At 37.2% G+C, this 17,169-nt stretch overlaps 3 protein-coding genes across 3 annotated transcripts; 1 reads left to right on the forward strand and 2 right to left on the reverse strand.

Moving 5' to 3' along the window:
• Positions 1-320: 320 nt before the first annotated feature.
• LOC110376448 (SAGA-associated factor 11 homolog) lies at positions 321-6,444 on the reverse strand. The gene is made up of 4 exons (XM_021334920.3): positions 5,794-6,444; positions 4,188-4,377; positions 2,562-2,699; positions 321-2,191 (listed from the first exon to the last, which is right to left on the reverse strand). Exons 1-4 carry the CDS (start codon positions 6,152-6,154, stop codon positions 1,951-1,953), a joined length of 930 nt encoding a protein of 309 aa, XP_021190595.3. The 5' UTR covers positions 6,155-6,444; the 3' UTR covers positions 321-1,950.
• A 347-nt stretch (positions 6,445-6,791) lies between these two features.
• Positions 6,792-12,234, forward strand: LOC110376453 (N-acetylneuraminate lyase). The gene is made up of 7 exons (XM_064039770.1): positions 6,792-6,949; positions 7,171-7,300; positions 8,040-8,185; positions 9,164-9,332; positions 9,806-9,951; positions 10,510-10,681; positions 11,927-12,234. The coding sequence occupies exons 1-7, from the start codon at positions 6,947-6,949 to the stop codon at positions 12,070-12,072; spliced, it is 912 nt and encodes a 303-aa protein (XP_063895840.1). The 5' UTR covers positions 6,792-6,946; the 3' UTR covers positions 12,073-12,234.
• Positions 12,235-12,418: 184 nt separating this feature from the next.
• Positions 12,419-16,838, reverse strand: LOC110376430 (N-acetylneuraminate lyase). The gene is made up of 7 exons (XM_064039868.1): positions 16,797-16,838; positions 15,696-15,822; positions 15,189-15,334; positions 14,808-14,976; positions 13,369-13,502; positions 13,018-13,189; positions 12,419-12,576 (listed from the first exon to the last, which is right to left on the reverse strand). Exons 1-7 carry the CDS (start codon positions 16,836-16,838, stop codon positions 12,419-12,421), a joined length of 948 nt encoding a protein of 315 aa, XP_063895938.1.
• Positions 16,839-17,169: the final 331 nt, after the last annotated feature.

Genomic DNA, 17,169 nt, shown 5'->3' on the forward strand with positions numbered 1-17,169 from the left:
GTAAATTAGTATTTCTGATGAAAAACAGAATATTAATAAATATTTAGTAGGTAAATTTTAAATGCGAAAGCGAGCTTATTTTTTACGCTTTCACGATAAAACGGCTGAAAATTGACTTGAATTTGCCATGCAGATGACTTCCTGACCCTGTCTTACATTGTAGATGTAATACACATTTTAGATCACAGGAGAAGTAGGTAGACACACGCGAGACCCCGCTAGTGACAAAGTACCTACAGAAATATCCTGCATTTTTGGTAATGGTTTGGTTTGGTTTGGCATTAGCCCATATTTGGGCATCTTGAAAAAAATAATACACATTTATCGCAATACATGCCTTTAATACATATCATTTAATAACTACTTCAGTCAAATAGGTAATAATAGTTACATTTAGTGAATATTTACATGAACACCTGACCAATACAGTAGGTATGTATAAGTATATACAGGACAATACCTAATACACGTACATTAATCATCATAATCTCAGTTTCTTTACAATTTTACATGAACATTGTTTTTTTTTAATCTATCTCTAATGAAAGAAAATTAGATGGTACTTAGTTTTCAAGCAACTCTAGAATATATCGTATAGAGATTCTAAATATGTTTTATTTTGCAATAAGAAAATATCTTTTTGACTTTTAACCAATGGACGGTGCGACTAGAAAGTACATAAATCTAAATATGAATACAACTAAAAAAAAAGCATTTTTTTGCTGTAGTTTTCAGGTTACAAGATTCAATTCAGTTAGAACACAATTGCAGCTTTTCATTTTATTAAATATTCGTTGCCCATTTGTCATTCAACAAAGAATAATTACAGTGTTTGATATTCAAAATGAACTGTATTCGTTAACACCAAGATTAATATTTTCGATATTCTCAATATGAATTTCAGAAGAGGTGAATTGAAACTGGTTGAACCAGGGCGAGTATAAAGTTATTTAGAATCTCATAACGTTATGAATGAAGTGGATTACACAGACAAACTTACATTGTCTGTCTGTCCCAAGTTATTAAGTTCAGCTTTAATTCGGAGAAAATTTCCTAAATAGTTAAATTGTGAAGAGGATCATGCGGCACAGCGACAAGGCAACAGATCAAGGACTTACAAGTTATATGAAGTAGAAACTTACCGTAACGAGAGCCATACAGACTCGATATTTGAATTTAGTGTTATAACATTTTGCAACTATACCTAATGTATCACATAGTATTGCGATTAGTTTATCGATATAAGTTACATAATATTTATCGATAAAATCAATACGTCAAATAATATAGATATCGATACGAATTATTATGAATGATAGTCTAATCTTACAATAACATCGATTGGCAATATGGAACAAGTCAGTAGGCATTTTGATGGCTCCTATGCATTTTTCGTGTAAAGCTTGAATCGATATCAATTTGTGAATTTCTAAGTTTTTTTTAAGTGTGATCTTCGACAATATCAGTTATTTTAAGTCCTGAAGAAAGCCGGCCAAATTTTGTTTCAATGTACGAATATATGAGGATTAAGTACTTAATACATATAATTATAATGCACCGTAAGATAAAGTTAATTTGCAAAGCTTTAGTGCTGTACCTTCAACCACCACGCGACGCTCAAAAATTTAAATTCAGATGTCAAAAACTCACTCAATATGGCATTTTTATACATTATTGTCATAAAATGGAATATAAAAACTTAAACTAAATCTACTATTGGTAGATGTTTCGAGGAACTTAGAATTGGCGTTATCCATTCACGTCATCTTGCCTCAAACCGTCAATCGTCAAATATCGGTAGAAAATGAAAATATTTCCAGCCTACATTATAAAAAAAATATCTAATCAAGCGTGCAAACGCCTTACAAAGTTACGTGCCCCTCTTAAGGGGTGGAGTCAAGCTATATTATTTCCTATGAGGTTTAGCGAACCTCCAATCAAATTCAGTCCTTAATCTCTTGTGTTAGGGGATATATTGCGTTCTCTCTTGTTTTTGGACTTGGGCGGGGCGCGGTGGCGGTCGCGCTTGCGACTGGAGGACGAGCAGGAGGAGGAGGGGCTGGAGTCGGGCGGCGACCCCGCCTCCTCGGCCGCGAGCGCCATGCTCTGCGACTCGGGAGTGGAGGGCTCTAGCACGCTGTTGCGGAGAGCGCGCCTCTGTTCTTCGGTGTGTTGTGGACAGCGAGTTGATCTGAAAATTAATTTTAAATGAATTTTTGTATGATTTGCTGTCAAAAGTCAGATTGGCTTATCTGGAACTGAGTAGGTCAGATAGGCAGTAGCACTATATAAAAAACTGATTGGAAGCCGTCTCCAACATATTTGGGGAAAGGCTAGGTATAGAGATCATACCTAAATAACTAGAAATTATTTTTGCCTGAGCGACTAGAGTCTAGCGGGTTAGATGTTTTCCCAAACAATGTTTGTACCCAATGGATCCCATAAAGCCTGAAGCCCTTAAGCCTGAGAAAGGGCTAAGGTTACTTTTTAACCGGGTTCAGCATATAGTTCCCTCGGGACACTCGAAACTAGAGTCCTATATAAACGATTATATTATTTACCTAGTGCAAAGTTTCTTAGTGTGCTCGGAAACGACGCCGCAGATCTGCTGCAGCAAATTCTTCTTCTCGTTAGCGGTCATCGTTTCGTAGGTGGCGCCACCGTCGTTCGCGTCCGCGTTCGTCGTGCCGTTGTTGTGCCTGAAAGAGTTTTTATTTTAAACTCTATGGGTTTTACACTATGGGCATAGATATAGAGGAACACATTGAAGAGCATTTTTCACTGTAACCAGGGCCCTTTATCCAATGGGGAAGACCGCAGGTAGGTATAACAAGTTGCTACAATCGGTCCAGTTTCTTTAATGAATTTTCAACTTTATCTCTGAATTATAGGGTTTAATGTTGACTCGGAAAATATCACAGATTGGAGTTGCTTGATGCATTGCCTTTTGTGCTTTCTTATTAATCTAGTACTTCAACTGACATACATGGCGACAAACATATGCACCTATTTTTGAACATCACTATATTTAGGTATGCAATCATAAAGGGGCCTTTGTTGTTACTTTTGTCTCCAATAAGGTTGAGACAGTCGGCCCTGGCTGTAGCACTATTATCGACATTACATCCATTGAAATAGAATCCAAAATCATTCAACACAACTTTCACATGTAATGTCTAAGTATTGCTAACTGATTTTGAATTTTATTACAATGAATATAATGTTGATAGACAGTGAAAAATGCAAATTCGCATCGCTTCCCGGCTGTGTGTGATTGTGCATAAGGGTTCTTAAAATAATAGTACAGTGTTGGACTTTCACTACAGAGACTTTGTGCCTGTTTAGACTTTTTGTTGTATCATCATTAATTTATTTCTATTTAAAGGAATAAATATAATAGAGGAGAACGGGGTTAGTCCTTAATTCTCCCCTTTATCCACCACTGCACTATTTAGATATTTAATATTAATAACTCAACCAAATGCACAAACACATTTTAGAACAATTATAATATTTATATACATAACACAAATATGACATATAATTAACTATATATGTTGTATGTATATTTCCAAAATGCATGCAAGTGCTAGCTAGATTTTATAAAAAAATGCGTAACTATATATTTTGTTTTCTTTCTAAAAGCTGACTCTCGGAGCATGTGAACGTACCATGAATACTGTAGCCAGGTCATTAGAGGTTTGAAACAAAGAACAATAAACTCTTTATTATATTCTATTAAAGTAAAACATTTTTTTTTGTATGTCCTTTGACTAATGTTTTCTAAAATTAAACTTAATCTAATTTTCTATAAAGAAGTCCATACCCCCTTTTTTATGTATCTCACTCACAGATTTTCACATAGGTACTACATAAGCGAAAGGCAGATATTAAAACTTTGAATCTAATTCCATATTTAAGACAAAGGAGCTCCTCAGTCGGTCTATTAAAATTGTGGTCCTATTTAGTCCATGGTTAAACGTTTCAAATTGCAATGATACTACGTTTATACTTAAGATACAAGTCATCAGACAGGCAGCCCTTTGAAAATTACATTATCAGTAACAAATATCAAAGTTCATAATCCATTGTTATAAATACAGAACAATAAAGAGGTTTAACCACAGACCAAACAGTCCACATACAAACTCAAAATTATATATCTACCAAAACTACTAAATTCATACTTATGCATTTTATTAGGTTTCCTATTATTGTTGTTCTTGATCCTGCGTTTCCGCCGTTCGTTTTGCACGGAGCCCCCTGACCAGTCGACGTCGTCTTCATCATCGCTTAGGAGCCCCGCGTAGGAGGTTGGCTCTCGGCTGTTGGAAGCGATGCGGCGGGAAGCTATGCGAGAGCTGTTGCGGCCCATGCCTGAAATGAGGTCAAATAAAGGTGGTTAAAGAGATATTCATACAAATACTGTTATCACATTATCATGCTGCATAAGTTTCGGCTTAGGTTTTATGGATGGATTGTGTGAAAGTAGATATGGTAAGAAAGAATGTTACTTGTGAGATGACGGCAGATAGAAGAGTATGGAAGGAGAAAACATGCTGCGCCAACCCCAAATAAAATTGGGATAAGGGCAGGAGGATGATGATGATGACTGTTATCACATTATCAGATGTCCTATTATACTGTACTGCTGGGTCTCTTCTAAATAAGGGTAATGCGTACATAGGTGTAATGTGTGCATATACCTGCTTTTAGTAGTTATTTTTAAATCCAATGTAAATGTAGACAACAGACAACATAGAGGAGTTTGTTGCTAAATAACAGCCAAATCAGATTGGCAGTCACTATGTAAAACACTAGTACTCTGCTGTATACCTGTATCCGGTCAGACTGAAAGCCAACCCAACAGTTTGGGAAAGGAAAGGAGGCAAAGCAAGGAAGACGATTTTTTTTGCAATTAATAAGAACGACAGGGGTCTACTCTTCCGCCTATGTAGGTTCTACTGTTACTACTTAACAATCATGTGTACTCATTCACATTATAGGTATAGTTTTTATGTTATTTTTAAGGACAGATTAAACTTACTACACTTACCTCCAAACTCAGAGACCTTTAATGGTTACTTAAGCCGTTCCTTAGTGAAGGATTTGTATGACATTCCGTCACTAAGGAGTGACTTAAGTAATCATTAAATGTCTCTGAGTGGGGACGTAAACCTATATCTTTAACATATTACATAATCCTTCAATAATCCATTTTGCATATTACCATAAAATTACAAAAGGAGGACAACAAAGGAAGGACAAATAAATAGAGGTTAAGTTCATACTAACAACAGAGCAACAATATAATTTAGAACGAAACTTTAGGCTGTAAAATTATTCTTAAATCTCACATTGATAAGTCGCATAGCTTCAACTCATTAAAAAAAATGTTCTTAAGGTTCATACACCTAGTTTTTCATAATCCTACTGATTAGGGTTACAAGGATTTGATATTATATGAAGTAATAAAATCACACTAGCATTGCTTTGTAAGGAATATCCCTGCAAAACAAGACAGATAATCCATGTATTTTCCTGCTTCTAATTTTAAACAGGTTCTGTCGGATACCAGTACGTTTTTGATTATTGCAAAGCTCCAATGACACTATTGAAATTATGTAAACCACATACAGCATCGTTTGGTAGTAGATAAACATTTCTTAGTTTGTAGGATTTGAGGTAAAACACAGCATGATTGACGAAAATTTCAAGAAAATTGTGTAATAGACATGAAACCATTTAGCTCTTGAATATCAAGGTTAAGAAGTTGGGTTTTATCTGACTTACCCATGCATTTTTCTAGATGAGGAGCAAATCTAGTAGCTGAAACTGGCCTTTCACAATTCGGACAGGAACAATTTGAATCTGGAGTCTTTTTCATCATTGAGAAGCCGAAAACGTCACATTCTGGCGTGCTCACTATCTTGTAAGGTTCCTCTTCCTCTTTCTCACCCTCTATCAAGTCTGTTAGGCCAGTCTTCAGGCCATGGTGGAACTCGAAAGCAAATCCTAGGGTCACATCGTCACATACTGCTTCGAATATGTAATTTGCTGCAGCTTCTGCATTATTTTCACTTTGCATTATCTCAAAAAATCTAACGTTCAAATCATGCATACTCAACTCACTGGATATAGTATTCATTTTCATGGATTTCTTAGTTTTGTTAAAACTAACGCACTTCACAATAAATTACAATAATAATTCAGAAAAATTGGTGTTGTGAATTTGTGATTGATTGATTAGGGTACCTTTTCATTCATGTTCATGCTATCTCTTCTTTTTCAAGTAAATAAATATTCCCATCTCTGTCTTTACGTCGTACGATGGCGATGTGATTAAAATCGTAAAATGTCAAGAACATCGCCATTTTATAAATACCTTGAGATGCATTCAATATTGATGTGATTTGTCATTGGATAAAAGAAACACTATAAAAAGTAATGATACGAAGTAAAAAAAAATACAAAAATACAATGCATTGTTTTAATAAACAGAACAATTTACAGTATTTCTTTCTTTTATTTACATTAAGTTTTTTAAATCTTGCCACATTAACCTGATGAGCAGAAGTTCGATCCTTCTTTGGCATGCATTAATTATTTATGATATGAATTACGTTACAATATTACAACTATATTTTAAATAATCAAAGGTTAAATATTATATTTTCTACTTAAAAATTGAATCTTGCAGGAGAAACGATGTTACGATTGCTAGTTCAGAAAAAACAATCGTTTGACATTGACGTTCCTTTTTCAAAACTTTTCAAGTTTGCCGCGGGAAAGTTATCAAGTTATGATAATGAAGATGATAAGAAAACTGTAAATAAATCGATTAAGCTGAAATAAATAACAAAGTTTACTCACGAGCTCTCATTGCTCGTCTGTTGTGCTTACTGTGTGGAGTTGTGAAGATAACGCTGAAATAATAAACCTAAATATGGTGAGTATTGTATTTATTTTCCGGTTAATGTAAGCTTTAAATTAAAATACTTTATTCACCTTTCCACTGAAGTTGTTTGATTAGTTTATACCTTAGATATACACCCTAAAAACTTTTAATACACCTACAAAAATAAATTAATGATAACATTGTCAGAAGTTAATTTAGTAACTATGTGTAAGGTAATAATTAACTTGTTTTTTTGTTGCCATGGTAACTAGGTGTCCTTCACAGCCCGTGGTTTAATGCCCCCAGTGTTCACTCCGCTGAACGATGATCTGACCATCAACTATGGAATCATCCCAGCTTATGCTAAGTTCCTGGCCGATTCAGGAATTAAGTCTGTATTGGGTAAGATAAAATTCCTACATAATACAATAAATACCTATGTTTTAATTCCATATAAAAACATTTTTTATGTGCAAATAGTATCGAGCTGGCATCAAAGAAATACTCCTTTAGAGTCAAAAGTCCTCTGAGTGCAGTTGCATGAAAACACCTTAAAAATGTTGACAAAGCCGATTGACTCAAAATCAAAATCAAAAGTCATTTATTCAAACTTGGCTGCAAAACAGCACTTTTCGAACGTCAAAAAAATAAATTTACAAAAAACAGCCCCCAAAACGCCCACCCTTTACCACTTCCTATGTGTTTTTGCTGGGAAGAAGAAGTGGCGCAACAAACTCTCCAGCAACCTATAACTAATAATATCCAAAAAACAAGTTTCTCAAACTCAAACTCAAAATTTTTAATTTCAAATAGGCCTATGAAAGCTCTTTCGAAACGTCAAAGTCAGTTTTGCTACATCATAATATATGTTTTCTCATCACCAGCCTTTTCTCAACTATGATAGGGTTGACTTCCAGTCTAGCCAGATACAGCCAAGTACTAGTCTTTTACATAAGGAGATTGCCTATCTGACCTCTTCAACCTGGGCAATTTAAGCTTTCTGAGTGTCTCATCATCTACCTAGCCTTGTTCCACACTACATATGTTGGGATTGCGTCCCAGTTTAGTCAGATGCAGCTGACCAGCTTGTTACAAGGAGCTTTGTTGGGCTTCTAATGAAATTGGTTCTTGGTTTCTTCAGTTGGAGGCACAACAGGCGAGCACATGTCTCTATCGGTGGCAGATAGGAAGAAGGTCATAGATGCCTGGGTTGCCGTCGCCAAGACCACCGGTCTCCATATACAGGTGCAAGTGGGGGGAGCACCGTTGGCTGATGTTACTGAGCTGGTAAGTTTTTTAATAAATTATTTTTTACAGCTTTTTTAAGATGTGGAGATTTGAAGTCTACTAGGTAGGATGTGGTACTAAGGAAATGTGGATGAGAAAATTGTCTATAGTTTAAGTAAACAGATCTCAAAAGTATTTTTTTTATAAGTATGGAAATTGAATCTTCAAGTCTTACTCATATCATTGTTTATTCAAGTTAAAAGACTGTATTATTGTTTCTTTAATTTATTTGTTATTGGTTTGTTAACCCTTTTATCATACAAGTTAATATATCTCTATGCCCCCAGCCGTTGAGGCAATTAATTATCTTGCAGTAATACTTTCACCTTTTGTTCAATTTTACAGTATCTTCAAGAACTAAAATATAAGTATAAATGACATAATCTTTATGTAATATCAAGAGCGCTTATCTTAGAATATTGGGTTGGTAAATAATATTTATCAACGTCTCACTTAAGATAAATACAATGAGAAATGTTAAGGTGCCTGTTAAAATATTATCATAATGTAAACAACGATATGTGGGCTTATACATATGAATGGGTTATTCCATGTGTTATGATAAAACTAGGGCTCATGACATATCTCAAAAATCTTACATGACAAGGTTAGGTATATATTAAAAGACCACACGTAAAGCCATAGGGCTCGTGATATCTTTCTTGTGCAATAAGCAGTTGTTTCGCTGGGTTTTTGAAAATAACGGCTTAGAACTCAGCTCATAAGAAGAACATTTCATAATCTGCCACTGAACCCAGTGTCTCCATATCTGACTAAGCTGTCGGGGTCCTTTATCTAATTGAGCAAAAAACCTTCTAGACCAGCTTACTTCTATCAGGATTTCTATTAGGGGCAGCAATTGCTACTACTGCAATTTTAATATTCTTGTTCAAACCGGTACTTATCGCACCATTGCCAGTCCATCTACCGAGAAATATAATCTTCACCCGTTTCATCAGCTTCCATTGCCCCCCTCAGGCTCGTTACTGCCAGCAAGTGGGTGCGAACTCCCTACTAACACTGCCGGAGCTGTACTTCAAGCCGGCGTCGGTCCAGGACCTGGTATTCTACGTGTCTCAGGTCGCGAAGGCGGCTCCTAAGCTGCCGGTGCTGTATTACCATATACCGAGTATGAGTAAGGTTGAGAGTAAGTATCCTGAATCGCTGTAGAGGTTTTGTTCATGCATTAATCGCCTTCTCCTATAGGGCTACTCCTACTGACAATGTCTGGTGCGTGGCGAAACATCTACTTACTCACCAAAATACCTAGATTAGTGACTCTTGGTTATTACTTCAGGTTAAATGCTGTAAATCGCAAAATGAGTTTATATGCTTTCACGGGGACCTTGAGGAGTCGATTGCTATATTATGATATTTGAAGTATAAGTAGAATAAAAAAAAAATAGGGGGAATCTGGGTGAGCCATACAGTTTTTCTAGCTTGTCCTAACAAACTCAGGCGATTGTGTCTGCTACCATCGAGAATGGTAAACCGACTGAACCAATATAGATAAAAAAATATAACGACATAGTTATTCTTCCGGCGATTTGAGTTGTTCATCAGGTCCCATGCTCCTGTTTAAGAGTATCAAAGCGTCTAAATAAAATATTTTCTCTCCAGTCAACATGCCAGCATTCGTATCCGCGGCTACAGTCAGCATCCCCAACTTCAAGGGCATCAAGTTCACGTCGAACGACCTGAGCGAGGGCGCGCAAGTACTGCGGACCCTTAAGGATGGACAGGAGATGTTCCTCGGAGCTGATACTGTGAGTATATGAGGTTTTTGAAAGAGAAGATGGAGACAGATTGTAGGGTCTTTGAAGGACAGCGGGGCCCAGTAGGGCCAAGGCCTGCCGTTGCTGTGGGTTGTTCGAAAGAGATATCGCGGCCCATAAAAGGCATAAAAGGCCTATGACGGAACACGACGGTTTTTAGTCAGTAAGAGTCTGACACTCACCGCTGCTAACCCCCAGCGGGAGGGGTCATTTGATGATTTTTGAGGTCACAAAAAAAAAGGTCTTTGAAGGAGTTACATCGAATGGCTACGTATTGGAAAGAACACAACTTACACTTCTCATGCGTCTTTTGTTTTATTTTCTACCTCGCATTGGGACATTTCATTCGCTAGGTAAGTTTTTTAATGGAATTTGCATTGATCCCGTGTAAAGTTCTAGCAACTAGTTAGTAAATTACTTACCGTTCACGTTGGCATAAAATATATTTACTACTTACGGCTGCAGTATGTATTGACCAAGTAGTTTCAAAAACATTATAATAAGTACCTATCTACTTTTATTGTACTTAAACTATAATAAAAATTTCAGCTCCTCGCGCCTGCAGCGCTCCTAGGCATCAAATCTAGCATCGGGACAAGTTTCAACCTGTTCCCTAAGCTTGCCCAAGAAATCCTGGATGCCGTTGAGAAGAATGACATCGCCAAGGCTAGAGCTCTACAGGAAAAACTAAGCTTGGCCATTGAAGCTCATACTTGTGAAGGTTTGAATTTTGAGAATTTAGAATTTTTAAAGCTCTTTTAAAATTGAGATTATGTAAAAATAAATTCGCACTTTTTTATGACAACTGGTAACACCAGTCCTTTCAGAATAGTATTGCCATTTTTGGTAGTTATTTACAAAAATATTTAGCAAATAACAGTGGTCGTCAAACTTTGAACCTGGCACACCCTGAAATCAATAGTAACAAGCAAACAGTTGGACAGCAAAGTTATTTGAAGAACTGCACGTAGTCTGTTATTATCTCCTTCCTTCATTAACAAATGACTCTGCATTTGTCTTCGGATCTGGCAACACTGATGTTCTCAAAACAAAAACAAAATTTACGTATAGATAGTTCAACTCAGATTTGCGCGCGGCCCTATGTGTGCGTCGGCTTGTAAATATACAACTTTCATTCGTGTGACAGTGACGTCGTCCGAGCATGACGTGTTCTTATCACTTTTTCTTATGGGTACAGTCGTTTACGAAAATACTAGTTATTCGCGGAGAAATTATTAAGGAGTCAGATAAAGCGTTTCAAAAAATAAAACGACATTCAAAGCTTTTTATTATTGAATATAGTTTTTCATTATTTTTTCATACGCCTTTTCAAATTGACATTGACAGTATCTAAGAATTGAATACTCCTTAAGTACATATTTTCTAGCTCGGGGTACGTGGACAATAAATAAAAGTGTGGACTAAGAATGTAAAAAGAGGTATAATCTAGTATAATAATGTAAACAAAATGTGTGGGGAATTTTAAAAAGTTATATTGCTTTGCATAATGTCGACCAAAATAACAAAATAATGAAACTCATAAATGAACGTTTAAGTCAAATTGATGAAGGGATGTGGCGTAATACTTGTCGACATGTAGAAAAGAAAAAAGCGTGTAAAAAGAAGAATACTATAGACATTTTGACATTGGAGTCAGAAGTTATAATTCTCCTTGGAGAGTAGCGAATCCGAAAATTCATCATTTGATTTTTCAAATAGCGATTCATAATCATTATAAATAAATAAACATTAAATTACGTAATAACTGTTTTTCTTTAAACCCCCGTAAACAACCCCTAAATAACTGTATTGTACCCGACTGTACCTCTTGTCACGCACACAAAGTTACTGTATATGTACAAGGGTTACCCACACATAAGGCCGCGCGCACAACTGAGTTGAACTTACTATAGGCATTTTTTTAATTTGGCTACACACTAAAATTGTCTTTCATTCCTATTTCCAGGACCCTGGGTGCCCATCATGAAGGCTGGTATGGAGATAGCCACGGGCATCAAGGTCGGACCCCCATCTTTACCCCAAAAGCCACTGTCAGCTGAAGCCAAGCAAAGGATCAGAACCAAACTGTCCACATTAGGCCTTAGCAAGTAAACGAACGAAAATGTGCTTTACGTCAACGGAATAGAATATACTCTCGAAAATCATGCATTTATTTAAAAATTGATATTATAAGCTTGTTGTTTTGTCACGATCAGTGCCTGCTATTTTTGGGCGGTGTGAAATGTATATATATAAAAATCTTTTATTGTTCAATTTGTTGATTTATTTTCTACCAGAAAAAGCGTATGTTATACCATAGCAGTAGACCATAGGTACCTACTGGAAAAGGCAAAAATATAATACCTAAAGGTTAAACTGCTACATTCACATCTAATTAATCTAGTTACTTTATTATTCAATAATAATAACTGCATATTGCTATTAAAGCGTTTTATGATTAGTCAGTATTTTGAAGCTTAATATCTAAACGGATCAAGGTTTCTCTCAAGCGCATTCTCTGTTCATTGTTGAATGAAACTAGAGGTGGCCGCGTCTGGCCCATTCGGATGCCGGTCACCAACTCCATAGCTGCCTTCATAGCAGGCACGAAGTCACCTGAAAACAGAATACATTAGGGAGTTTATAAGGGGAGAGTATATAAGCTCAAACCTCCATGTGAGAGGAGGCAGGCGACATATAAAAATGGCTGTGACGATATAAGAAAGTAGGTACTTATGTACTTTTATGAACCCTTATGCGAGTACCTACACAAAAAGAAGAAATAAGTCTGACATCATGCCCACAATGCCTATCACGGTAGATGCGCCACTAGAGCAAGGGTACCTATTTGTATGAGATATGCCTCGTGTAGCTCGCTCGACTAGTTGATACCTTCATGAAATTGTTTCAGCGTAGTGACTCCCGCGTTGTAACTAAGCCTTAGTGAACCACGACAAATGTATAAGCTAAAACTAGTAAGTGACCAGTTGGGTAGAATTTCTATATCCTTATCGTAATTACGTAGGCAAAAAAATAATCTTGAGATTATATACCTACCTTCTGCAGCTATAGCGTTGACTAGATCATTCAGTCTCTTCTGAAGGGCTCTCGCCTTTATCACGTCATCATTCTTCACCGCGCTTACAATGCTGAGGACGAGGTCTGGGAACAAATTGGTGACTGTCGCTATGCTTGTGTCGTGGCCCATGAGCACCGATGGGGCGATATGCTGTAAATATGACCGGAAAATACATACATAAAACTATAAATAAGTCAAATAGGATATTTGCGAAAAGATTCCCGTATTGAAATGTTAATTTTGTAGTGTTTTTGCAAAGGAAAACGGTCGCTGCGCATATCATTAGGTACCGATTGCTTATCTGTATTGAAGATGTGGCATGGTCTTACATGGTTAGCTATGAATATCTTCTGGTCTTCTCTTAGCAGGTGTGCTACTTCCATCGCCACTCCTAAGTCGGCCTTGACTCCTTTGAAGTTTGGTATCCTCGTTGAGGCTTCTTGAAATAGTTTGGGCACGCTTACTGAAAAACATGAAAAAATTAAGACCTGGGCAGTATAGTCTCAACATAACAATAATTGGGGAAATGGTAGAAAGAATCCTTTCTAACTCAAGGGCGTTCAATGTAGAAAACCTTTGAAGGAACACGACCAGTAAAGACCAGGATCAATTGACATTCTGTTGAGTTCACTAGCAATCAACAAAAAAGAATGGCTTGTGTTTAAACACCACCCAAAAAAGTACCTATTTTACTACCAAAAAAATTCTAAACGGTTACCAAAATGGATAAATGGTCACCAAATAACGTTTCCAAAAATATTATTAGATAAAACCATTTTTTCGTATTATTGACTACTAAAAAAATATATGGACGCCTTTAAAATACACTTTAGACCAAATATTATATATTGTCACTACTTAGATGTTACCAATTATGTAATACCATGACTCCCAATTTGGTCATTTTTGTTAGACTAAAAAAGCTAACGATCGCTAGAATATTTCCCAAATACCAATTAATATACTAGGGTTCCCAAACGTACGTCGCTTATTTATTGTTATATGAATTTGGGTGTAACTCAGTGCGTTTAAAATGTAAGCACGCAACATGCAGCAAGCATGGCTTCTGTCACGGCTCCGGCGCTGCGGGGCTCCGGCGGTCCCATGCGAGCTTATCGTCGCAGATGGTTTTCACGCTCACCACCGCAGCTTCGGCTTGCTGGCCGGCTCCGCCGGCCAGCCTCAGCCGCAGCGGCGAGCCTTAAAAACTACCTGCGCCTCAGCTCGCAGGCCGCCTCGCCCCTCCGCGCCTACGCGGTTTTGAATTGCACTCTAGGGGTAGGGCAGACCAGACTACGTGGAGTCGGTTTTGCAGCGATTCGTTTTCGTCACTCACTTTGATTTTTGGTAGTAATATTAATCTTTTAGTTGGATAGAATTTGGTGACCATTAATCCATTTTGGGAACCAAAAATAATATTTGTGCGAGATTTGCGATTTTTCTGATGTTATTTTATTTTTTTTGGATCATAACATTATATACTTTAGTGCCCTTTTAATAAAGTCAATTTATTTTTTTTGGCGTTGTTTATTTTATTTGGTGCCTCAGCTTAGAGTCTTAAAAATATTTTTGGTGACCGTCTAAATTATACCCAAAAAGAATATCTTACAAATCGGTTGATTCGTCTAAACTAAAAGATACTGTGCCGCAGGTAGGCAGATACCTACCCACAGCGATAAAACTTCTGACTTCTATTTTGGTATCGTAAGAAGCCCTACTTTACAGGGTCCTCTGCAACCCTGGAAGCCGTGGCAGAACAGTAACTTACCATCAACTCCAGTCATCATAGGGAAGTGATAGTAAACAATAGGCAGAGTCGGCGCTGCCGCGGATACTCGCTGCAGGTAACAGACTAATTGATCCACGGTTTTCGGCTTATAGTACAGTTCCGGAAGGGTCATGATGCCATCAGCTTTCAGGTTCTCTGCGTGAGTCGCCTGATCAGAAAAATATAATAGGGTAGCACGCATTTAAAACGATAAGGTGATCTCTCTAACGTAGGTATATGTGCTTTGTGAATGGATGAATTTTGATATGGCTAAAGGTAGAGTTATGGCTTATTCAAAAATGTCATACAGGTGCTTATATCACAGGCTACTTTTTATCAACCTTACATAAAAAGATAGTGAGCATTACCAGTACCACCCACCAGTTCTAATACATCAGGCAATGGTGCACCTCCAACTTGTGCGATGACTTTAGTACCAAAGGGCCTGGCAGCTGCTATCCAGGCTTCCAGGAGTGACTTCCTCTCGTGTACACTCAGCGACATGCCTTCTCCGGTTGTGCCACCTACTTTGGAAGAAACGGCAATTAAACGATAACCTTGTCGTGCGACTTCGATGTCTGGGACGCCTAACTGAGGGACTTCTAGTCTCTATGGGATTACTCTCTTTGACACTAAATGATGGGACCGGTACGGCCAATGTCTCGAGCTTCGGAAAACCCAGCGTCAAGAGGCCAAGTGTCGAGTCGCCGAGCGTTGGGTTGATTGGCCGAGCGTCGATACACTCCGCATCGGGTGACCGAGCGTCGGGACACCAAGTGTTTCTATTGGCGTTGGTAACGCCATAGTTGACGACTTCCCTATGCTATGAGTATTAATGGCATTCAAGTTAAGTATGTTAAGTAAATGTTACACAAATGCGATTATTACCAAGAATCCCATTTATATGGTTCTCGTTCAAATACGCCATATAACCAGGAATGATCGAGAAGTCAATACTCCCGGACTCCACGAAGGGTGTGAATACCGGCGCCAAAACTCCTTGGACGTCAAAAGCCTGTTGTAGGATAAAACAAATGAAAGTTGGGCTAAGGTTGAACGGAACAGATTATCGTGCTCTAGCAAGCACGTTAATTAGGTAAATTAAATGATAGGGATCTTTATAAAATTTGCAATGCATGTAGTGTAGGTAGAGGAAATTCACAAATTTTTTAAGTGCATTAAGAATATTTACCATTGTAGAACCTTAAATAAAATAATTTTTAAAGTGGGCACAGAACACTTTTGTTGTACCTAAGCGCACGAGATGACTGAACTGCACCGTATGTAATTAGAAACTACAGGGTGCTGAGGAAAGTAGGTGTCTTGGTTACACCGTGATATATCTAAGTGCATTTTGTGGTTAGCTAGACATAGGTAGGTACTTCGGGTTTGAGTTATTATTAACTACATATCGCGTTTTAGCCGCTTTTCTATGTGTTATATCAGTGACTAGTCGCTTTCCCGCGGTTTCACCCGCGTTCCGTGGAAGCTTCTGCTCGCACCGGGATAAAATATAGCCTATGTTACTCGCAGATAATATAGCTTTCTAATGGCGAAAGAATATTTAAAATCGGTCCAGTAGTTTTTGAGTTTATCCATTACAACCAAACAAACAAAGTTTTCCTCTTTATAATATTAGTATAGATAGATTAGTTTAATACATATGATAATTGGTACCAATAACCTATTACTTGTGCTTATGTGCTTTATGGATTTCTTAATTTAAGTACTTAGGTACTTACTTAAGAGGTCGTTGATTTTAGTTAAGGCTGGTGCATTAAGCTTGGTCCGTTCCAATTAAAAATCTATACCTAATTTTTTATAGTCAATATTTTATCAAAATTTCTCCATTATCCCTTTAGTTAGAGTAACTCTACCTACTAGGTAAGTAATAGGTTTGTGAAAAGTGACCGTATTTTAATGACGCAATATGATTGCATCACACCTACCATTGGCTGGTCAGGTTCAATGGCCTTGTTTGCCTCTCACTCTAGACTTGACAAGCTTTTCCTGTAAGAAAGCCGCAAGCATTTTCGAAATTGCGCAACAAAAATCCTCCATGAGCCTACATTAATGATGCAATCAAAATTAAGCTCGATCAAAATTTTCTTTTAACATTGCGCAATTTTCAATGCTAATTAATTAGCGTAGTCAGGTATGGTATATATATTTCGGTTAGTAAATGGACGAAAATATTGCGTAATATGGGAATCATAGGGTATTGTGTATCGTTTGACGACTAGGTCCTTATTAAAATATTATTACTTAAGCCTTATTATATTATCATCCTTATCCCAATAATAATTTATTGTATCTGGGTTCGGTGCAGCATCTTTTCTGTTTTCATACGTTCCTATCTGCC

The sequence above is a fragment of the Helicoverpa armigera genome, chromosome 20, assembly GCF_030705265.1.
Source record: "Helicoverpa armigera isolate CAAS_96S chromosome 20, ASM3070526v1, whole genome shotgun sequence".
In the NCBI taxonomy this organism is placed as follows: domain Eukaryota; kingdom Metazoa; phylum Arthropoda; class Insecta; order Lepidoptera; family Noctuidae; genus Helicoverpa; species Helicoverpa armigera.

Coding starts and splice junctions, on each gene's coding strand:
- LOC110376453 (XM_064039770.1), top strand. Junction 9,333..9,805: donor GAGTATGAGTAAGGTTGAGA/GTAAGTATCCTG, acceptor TTTTCTCTCCAG/TCAACATGCCAGCATTCGTA. Junction 9,952..10,509: donor TGTTCCTCGGAGCTGATACT/GTGAGTATATGA, acceptor TAAAAATTTCAG/CTCCTCGCGCCTGCAGCGCT.
- LOC110376430 (XM_064039868.1), bottom strand. CDS start 16,838: ATGCTTGCGGCTTTCTTACAGGAAAAGCTTGTCAAGTCTAGA. Junction 15,335..15,695: donor CCATATAAATGGGATTCTTG/GTAATAATCGCA, acceptor TTTCTTCCAAAG/TAGGTGGCACAACCGGAGAA. Junction 14,977..15,188: donor TGCCTGATGTATTAGAACTG/GTGGGTGGTACT, acceptor TTTTCTGATCAG/GCGACTCACGCAGAGAACCT.
- LOC110376448 (XM_021334920.3), bottom strand. CDS start 6,154: ATGAAAATGAATACTATATCCAGTGAGTTGAGTATGCATGATTTGAAC. Junction 4,378..5,793: donor TCATCTAGAAAAATGCATGG/GTAAGTCAGATA, acceptor ACCTCATTTCAG/GCATGGGCCGCAACAGCTCT. Junction 2,192..2,561: donor ACTAAGAAACTTTGCACTAG/GTAAATAATATA, acceptor ATTAATTTTCAG/ATCAACTCGCTGTCCACAAC.